General features: G+C 38.3%; 1 protein-coding gene and 1 pseudogene across 1 annotated transcript; one reads left to right on the top strand and one right to left on the bottom strand.

Annotated features, from left to right (window-relative positions):
* Nucleotides 1-2,984: 2,984 nt before the first annotated feature.
* Nucleotides 2,985-4,655, top strand: LOC106309069 (annotated as a pseudogene).
* A 734-nt stretch (nucleotides 4,656-5,389) lies between these two features.
* LOC106307184 (protein indeterminate-domain 2) lies at nucleotides 5,390-7,822 on the bottom strand. The gene is made up of 4 exons (XM_013744058.1): nucleotides 7,165-7,822; nucleotides 6,691-7,087; nucleotides 6,430-6,614; nucleotides 5,390-6,132 (listed from the first exon to the last, which is right to left on the bottom strand). Exons 1-4 carry the CDS (start codon nucleotides 7,289-7,291, stop codon nucleotides 5,534-5,536), a joined length of 1,308 nt encoding a protein of 435 aa, XP_013599512.1. The 5' UTR covers nucleotides 7,292-7,822; the 3' UTR covers nucleotides 5,390-5,533.
* Between the last annotated feature and the right edge of the window lie 542 nt (nucleotides 7,823-8,364).

Here is an 8,364-nt window from a genome sequence, read left to right as displayed (position 1 = left end):
TAAAAATATCAAGATCTCAATAATTTTTCAATGCAAATATTGAAATTAACATATTTATATATTTTTGAATAGTATATAATTTAATTTAAATGATATATATATATATATAATATGAAACTTCATTTTCATACGATTTGTGATCATTTGTATCTTGTTTGAACAAAAGTTAAACCATTGAACACAAAATTTTCAATGTGAGACTTTTACCATTTTTAGTAATTTATATTTGTTTTAAAAAATTAAAAATATAACATATAAGAAAAATATAATTTTAAATTATATGTTTAATGTGATTGTTTAATTTTTTAATAATATTATTAAATAAAAAAGAGATAGGATACAAAAATTATTATCAAATACGTATTATTCATAATCATTAATTGTCATATATATGTTTATCATATTAGGGAATTCCGTAGTTTTTATTTAAGGAAATAATTGTGAATATTCTTTTGTACACTATTAATCAATTTGATAGTTAGTTTAATAAAAAATATACTATATATTTATATGGACCAATTTTTTTTCCTAAGGATTCTAAGAGATGACACGTGACTATCAAGCAATGTTGTAATCCTCCAGGATTAATATAATAGGAGATGCATTTACAGTTTTTTTTTTTGTTTTGAGAAACCAAAAAAGAAAGAACGCTATATTTTATTCTCGAGAGTCAAACCAATTCGCCATTATTTAAAAGTGTCAAAAACAAAACAAAAAAAAGTTGTAAATTTATTTTAACACGTGGAATATGTGATTTTTTTTAGTTAGTTAAGTTTTATTTTTTCATGTTAAAGTAAATTCACTTACCAAGTGACATGTTTCCAAAAGAGGTTTAAGAATAGGTCTGAGAATTTGGGTCTTCGAGTTGGTTCTAGTAGGGTACGGGTTCTTTGGGTTTAGCGAATTTGGACCCAATAGGTACTTGTAGTTTTTCCAATTTGGTTCCAGGTCGATTCATGTTGGATCCTAGTCGGTTCAGGTACTGATTTTGAAAACCTGTCAAAAATCCTATTATTTTTAGGTACATTTCGGGTTCAGGCCAGCTCGGGTATTTAAGACCTAAACTGGATTCGAAGTACTCGAACTGGACCCGAAAACTAAACTCGAAAAAAAACTCAAAAAATATCACAAATTTTATCTGAAATTTGATCCGAAAACAAAACAAAATTTTGGGAGCCTATGTCTATGTAATTTTCTTAAAAAATTGTAGGGTCTGTTTCTGCTAGATGACTTCCTGATTAATGGGGGATCTATTTCTTGTAATTTTAGGTGTGATGATTCATGTGAGTGCTCGAAGTTCTGTAGTTGCAGTGAAAGAGTTGCAAGAATCTTTGCGTTGCGTCTAAGCTTGGAACTCGCAGTACTTCCAAGGGAGATCTAAGGTTGTGGTCTTGATGAACAACAGCAGTTCTTGCAGACAGACAGCTCTTGTGATGAAGATGTAAACGTGAAAGCGGAGGAGTCATTGGCTGATAAACCCTGAGAAGCACTCTGTGCCTACCTAACTGAACATTAACAGAAGAATGCGAGAGTTCAGATCATGCATTCTTGATGCGGAGTTGTGATCACTCATTCCGTAGATGCCCCTTCACTTGGTGGAACAAGTGAAAAGCTAGACCTATCGCAAAAAAAAGCTAGATAGAGTTTTGATAAATGATAGTTGGTCTTGCTGTTTCCCAGATGCTCACGCCAGCTTTGGACCACCAGATTTCTCTGATCATGTGTCTATTACATTCACTCTCGCCATCCAGGATCAGAGAATCAAAAAGCCTTTTAAGTTTTACAAGTTTCTCCTCAGGAATAAGGATCTCCTAGACCAAGTTGATTTACACTGGTATTCCTGCAATACAACAGGCTCTTCAATGTTTAGAGTCGTCTCCTACGACAAACTCAAATGGCTAAAAAAGTTATTAGGAGTTTCAGTAGGGATCACTTTTCTGATATGGGAAAACGTGTTCAGGAGGCCCACGAGGAGGTACTTCGCAAGATCTTATCCTCTTCTTCTTTTGTTGCTTTGGCTGATCAGGAAGATGAAGCGCAGAGAAAATGGCAAGTCATGGCCTTTTTCTTCCAAAGGTCGAGAATAACTTGATACAAGAAGGAAACTGTAGTTCAACTTTCTATCATAGAATTATGGATATGCATAAGTCGGGTAATCACATTCACTTCTTAATAATTGATGATGATGGTAACAGAGTTGAAACATAAGAGGAAATCCAAGAGTTGTGTCTGCGATTCTACTCGGGTCTCTTACAGGGTGAAGTCAGTCTCCCAGGAAATGTTTACTCCATCCGGCCATTGATCATGATCAGTTTCTCAAGCTGAAACTTTGGAAAAGGACTTCACTATGGCAGAAATAAAGGATGCATTTTTCTCACTGCCTAGAAACAAGACTTGCGGACCTGACGGCTACACAACTGAATTATTCACTGCTTGCTGGAATATTATTCAGGTCAGGAAAGTTATTGAAGCAGTGGAACCCTCCACAACGCTGGTGTTGATCCCTAAAATACCTACGACAGACTTTAGACCCATCTCATGCCTTAATACGATGTACAAAGTCATATCTCCACTCCTGGCTACAAGGTTTAGAGATATCCTCACGGAAGTCATCTCCACTTCTCAGTCAGCGTTTATGCCCGGAAGACTCCTCGCTCGCTCAAAGTGTGCTCTTTGCCACAGAGATCATTCAGGGATACAACCGTAAGAACATCACTCCTAGAGCAATGCTAAAAGTAGACCTAAGGAAACCATTTGACTCTGTCCGTTGGGACTTCATTCTGGATAACTGAGTGCATGTCAACAACTTCATTCACCTTATCAATCAATGGCTGCTCTTCGGGTTTATTTAAGAGTACTAAAGGGCTGAGACATGGGGACCCGCTGTCTCCTTTCTTGTTCGTATTAGCAATGGCGGTCTTCTCCCGCTTACTCACCTCAATATTTGATAGTGACTATATCAAGCCATTAAAATTTCTCACCTTATGGTTGCCCATGATGTTATGATATTCTTCAATGGGGAAAGCTCTTCTATACATGGTATTTATGATGACTTTGCAAGCTGGTCGAGTTTGAATATGAATAGAGAAAAAACAGAACTCTTCTTCGCCAGATTGAACCAGACTGAATCGGCTGCTCTAGCTAGCTACGGCTTCGCTACTGGTTCCTTTCCAATCTTGTACCTTGGCCTACCTCTAATGCATAGAAAGCTAAAAGTATCTGAGTATGAGCCGTTACTTGACAGTATCACTAGAAAATTCAGAGGTGGGCAGCGAAGTCACTGTCATATGCAGGGAGGCTCATTCTTATTTCTTCATTTTTTTTTGTGATTTTAGGTGTGATGAAGATTCGTGTGAGTGCTCGTAAGTTCTGTAGTTGCAGTGAATAAGTTGCAAGAATCTCTGCGTCTAAGCTTGGAACTCGCAGTACTTTCAAGGGAGATCTAAGGTTTTGGTCTTGTGTTATGATCTTAGATAGTAACCTTCTTTTATTGATACTCCAAACACAAATTACAGCAAGACGACACTGCTTACACAGAACTAGAGATTACAGTCTCATATCGATCATAACCTAAGGACCATTCATGATCCCCGAGAGACTCATCACGTCTCGCACAAGTCACAACAATATTCAACATGATCTGATTCAGCAGGATATGGGAACCGCTAGCCAAAGATCTTCTTGCTGATCAACTCACGTGTGAATGGGATGATCTGATGAAGCTGTAAACGTAAGGATTTTAACGTGGTCATGGCGGCTCTGTCTTCACTAATTGTTCCATAGCATTCTACACATCAAATGATGGCTATGGGAGACAACTATGCGACCCTTTTAAATCGAGATCTTCTCGGTCTACTGTTTCTTCATCGTGGACAAGCTTTGAATCACATACTCAGAACAAATTCTTGCCTTCTCCTTCTGTTTCTCAAGAGTCATTAAACTAACCGGTTAAGGAGACGATTCTTGAGGGTTCATGATGGTCTTTTTTCCCATCACCACCATTGGTGACTGATGATACACACAGGCTTGTGTTAGAGGACGGTGTAAGGCAAGCATTGGAAGATGAATTAGAGACAGAAGAATAGAAATCTTCAGCAACAAGGAGCTGGGATCTAAATCACTGAAAGAAACATAATATCCTCCTGATCCGTTTGGGTGGTGCTGATGATTCCACAGCTAGAAGGCGTGATCTTCAGGACAGGAGTGATGACCATTTATTTGAAAACAATATCAGGAAAGGTTTGGAGTCTTGACTCTTTGGAGCTAACAGCAGAAGCTTCAAGTCTGATCATTCCTGCTTTAGACATACTATTCCAGCCAAGGAACGCCAAAGCTTCAAGGCGTTACATGCGTGAAGAAACTCAGAGGATGACTTTGTGGATTTGGATAAGGCCACAAAGAAAGATCTTCCCATTGATAAAAGCAAGTGAAATCTAGTCCAAGAGGTGAACCACAATCTTGGAGACCTTTTAGTAGTTCAAGACGTGGAACCACAATCATGACAAAACAAAAAGCTAAAGCAATAAGCCATGGAATATTAAAACCAAGAAGAACTAGCAATCGTACTACACCAAGAGAAGCTTTCAGAAACTCACGCTAAATCAGAGCCCGAAGCTGCTGTTTGTTTCCTGATCTTTGTTGATCTCTGTTGCTAGTTCACGGTGGTGCTCAGCTTCCTAGATTCGGCGATGGTCTGTCTCTTCGTCGGCGGCCTGAGCCTACACCATCAGAAGCCTTTTATCTGACCCGGTGATGCTGTCACCGTCAAGATCCGCTTTTCTTTTAATCCGGCAGTATGCTGGTTATGGAGTGGAACATGGCGCTCAGTGTAGTTGGTTCCTGGCGGGATTGCACCGTCACGGTGATGATTTGGTGGTCCACGCATTACATTCATATCTTCTGGCGACTATCAATTGTGCCTCATTGTTTAATTTCGTGTTGGTCTTAGATATTATCTAGGTTCATGTTTTTCACTTTAGTGGTTGAATGTTAGGGGTTAAAGAGACAGTTCTTTCTGGTGATGAAGATAGCTTGTTCTCAGTGGGTTTAATTACATCAAAGATTAGCTTCGGTAACGTAGGATCCAATTAGTGATCTTGGATGATACTGAATTTCTTTGTATGTAAAAGTGGTTGAATACCTACGTAGTACAAATTATGTAATCTCTTCTTGGTTAATGAAAAATTATATTTGAGATAAAAAAAAAATGCATGCAGTGGGCCACTATGTTTTTAAACAATTTAGAGTCAAATCAAGATACTAGATTTAACAATTGATTCGTGGGCCTCTATGTGTCTAAATTCAGTAGCATATGTTATTGTTGGGCTGTCATCATATTAATAAGATTATCATTATGGACCTGCAATACGATTGAGGATCGACACAGCCGGAGAAAAAAATATTAACTGCAAAGTAATATAAATTTAAACCTTCTCAAAAAGGAAGTTTTCATTCGTGTACTCAACACCCACTAAGCTAATGATGTTCTTATGTCATAATGTCATGAATGATATCACACGAAGTTTGACTGTACTTATGATGTTCTTCTACCAATGTCATTTCCTGAAAACTCTCCCGACCCAAATGTCGCCAACGCATCGATGCTGCCTCCTCTTGGTCCAACTAGAGTGGATCCAGGACCACCTCCTTTACCAACCGCTCTACCTAACCCGAGAAAGTCTAACGTTGTTTGTTTCGGACCAAACACAGATGAATTCCCCATCATAAGCTCTTTCAAACCCGAGCTGCTTTCACCTCCACAAGGCAGTCCCAATGCTAGACCATGAGGGACTATCGAGTCCAGAGAAGGTGAAGTTGATGAAACTATACCTAACCCGCGAAGCAATGAACCACCTGAAGAAGCTGCTCCCATTTGAGCTGCCTTTTGAAGCAGAGCGGTGGCTGACATTGCCGGCTGAGATGGAAACCGTGTTGAGCAGAGAAAAGATGGTCCGTGACTCGCTGAGAGACCCAAAGAGATGGGTTCAATGGATGAAGACGGCGCGAATAGGGACTGTGAGCAAGAAGACGCGTATATACTTGGAGAAGCTGATGAAGACTCGAAGAAAACACCGTTTAAACCTGTTGGCTCCTGAGCTTCTTGCAAGATTTCACGAGGGGTTTTTGGAGATTCTGCAAGGGAAAAAACCGTATAAAAAGTTTGTGACAATTAAAAATAAATAAAAATAAATTTGTGACTACTTTTCTATATAATATAAAAACAAAAATGTGGAGTGACAAAAAAAAAACAAATCAATCATATCTTTTGATTTCTTTATCATAAACAAAGAATCAATCAAACTCTATTATCTAACACAAAAACTAACCAAACGAGTTATGTTCTTAATCAGGTAACAGAAATAAATACTATAATATATACGGACGCTAGGGACAAAAACATACTAAACTCCAAGAACACCGACCAGTTACCTGGTCGCTTAATGGTTATAGCAGGCTGAGTTTCCACCGGAGCAGCCAAGGAAGGTTTCGGGTCGGGTACAGGTTTCTTCCGGGTCAAGATTTCAGGACTCTGCTTCTTGCTATGAGTATGGTTTCTCACACTTTCTCCAGCCAAAGCATCACAGAAAGCTCTATGCGTCATAAAGCTATCTCTTCTACAAAGAGAAACAACAAACTAATCAGAGATCACATAGAGAGATCAGATATAATTATTTTTATTACGCAGTTTACCTAGAAAACAGGGTACCACAATCGCATTTATACTCTTTGGTACCACAGATCTTAGAATGAGCTTTCCAATCAGACACAACAGCGTATCTCTTGGAGCATTTGTCGCATTTCCACTTCTTCTCGCCGTGTTTCCGACAAAAGTGTTTCTTGATTCCGGTGAGATCTCCCAAAGCGCGTGAAGGGTCGTGGTGAACACAGCTCGTCTCGGGACACACGTAAACCTTTTTCTTGACTTCTTGGCTCGATTTCTGCCTGAGTTTCCACGGTAAGTTGTGGCCGCGACGGTGAAGCTGAAGGTTCTGGTCTCTCTGGAAGCCTTTGTTGCAGATTTCGCAGACGAATCTGTTCGTTGCTAGTAGAGTCTTCGGCGACAAAGCTATCACTTCCGAGTCTGGATCTGTACAAAAAAAGAATCAGCAAAAGAATTGAAAAAAAAAATTGTAATTTGAGTTAAAGATTGGATTTTTATGTTACCGGGCATGCCAGGGAGGTTTCGTTTCTTCTTTGCGGCAGATTTGGGAAGTGGGTTTTGTTGGTTTCCGGTGGAGGAGACACTTGCCTCGCCGGAGACTGTGGAGGAGTTATCTAAATCTACTGGCATCTTCACAAAAATCGAACTTTTTTTCTCTCTCTCTCTCTCTCTCTCTAGTTTGATTCTTGAAGGAAGAGGGTGGAAAATAAATAAAAAGTAAATGAAGAATCGTCGTCAACCAAGTTTCAACCTTTAGGGTTTATCTTTTTTACTATCTCTCTCTCTCTATCTATTCTCCTCCGTTGTTCTTCAGCTACCAGTCAATCTGCTTTTCGTAAAAAAAACTCTCTTTTTAGGTACCTACCTTTTCTGATAACGATTAAAATGAGAAAATTTAATAAATGTAATTTAATAAAACTCCTCCTCCATGCGAGTTCTCAGATCCTACGGCTGAGATTTCACCGGGAAATAGACTAGCCGTTGATCTTTCTCTGTTTTTTTTTTTCTTTTTTGAGAGAAGAAGAAGGAGAATAAGGCGGCTCGTGAGATTTCGTGTGAAAGAAAGCTACGACAATCCTTTTGTTTTCTTTTGGCTCCCTTTGGTTCTTCTTCCGAGACAAAGGAGCCTTTCTTCTTCTTCCTTCCTTCTCTCTCTATCAGCACAATTATTATTACTTTTTTTCTCTTTTATCGGCTGTCAACTTTTCAACACTTTGGATGATATTTTAAAATTTTGATTTTTTTTTTAAATAATTGTTTTGAGCAATCTGAAAAGAAATATTTTGTCGATCCTTGTGGGGTTTGAGTGTTGTCAAGTATCTATCTTGATTCTGGACTCTCATGCATTATTTAATATTATGGAAAAAATATCAATCTCACTGTCTTTTTAGCTAATAATCATCTTATCGAAGGTTGTTCAAAAAAAAAATTCATCTTATCGACTACTTATTGCAATTTAAATGGTAAGAGAAGGAACCTAAAAAAGTTACCAGATAAAGTAGATTTGTATCAGACTGCCGGTATTTGTTTTGAACGTTGATGCATTCCAAAGCCTATAGAATAATTTTGAGACTGTAAACATGTTTCATATTCTCCGAAATAGAAATCGTTTAATAGATTTATTATTAGCGAAAGAAACTATGACCATATACATTATTTTCTATCTGCTTCTATATGGATCATGTACAGTCAGATGGATAGAG

The sequence above is a fragment of the Brassica oleracea genome, chromosome C8, assembly GCF_000695525.1.
Source record: "Brassica oleracea var. oleracea cultivar TO1000 chromosome C8, BOL, whole genome shotgun sequence".
Classification (NCBI taxonomy): domain Eukaryota; kingdom Viridiplantae; phylum Streptophyta; class Magnoliopsida; order Brassicales; family Brassicaceae; genus Brassica; species Brassica oleracea.
This window is presented reverse-complemented; position numbering and strand designations above follow the sequence as displayed.

Coding starts and splice junctions, on each gene's coding strand:
- LOC106307184 (XM_013744058.1), bottom strand. CDS start 7,291: ATGCCAGTAGATTTAGATAACTCCTCCACAGTCTCCGGCGAGGCAAGT. Junction 7,088..7,164: donor AAACCTCCCTGGCATGCCCG/GTAACATAAAAA, acceptor TTTTTTGTACAG/ATCCAGACTCGGAAGTGATA. Junction 6,133..6,429: donor TATAACCATTAAGCGACCAG/GTAACTGGTCGG, acceptor TTTCCCTTGCAG/AATCTCCAAAAACCCCTCGT.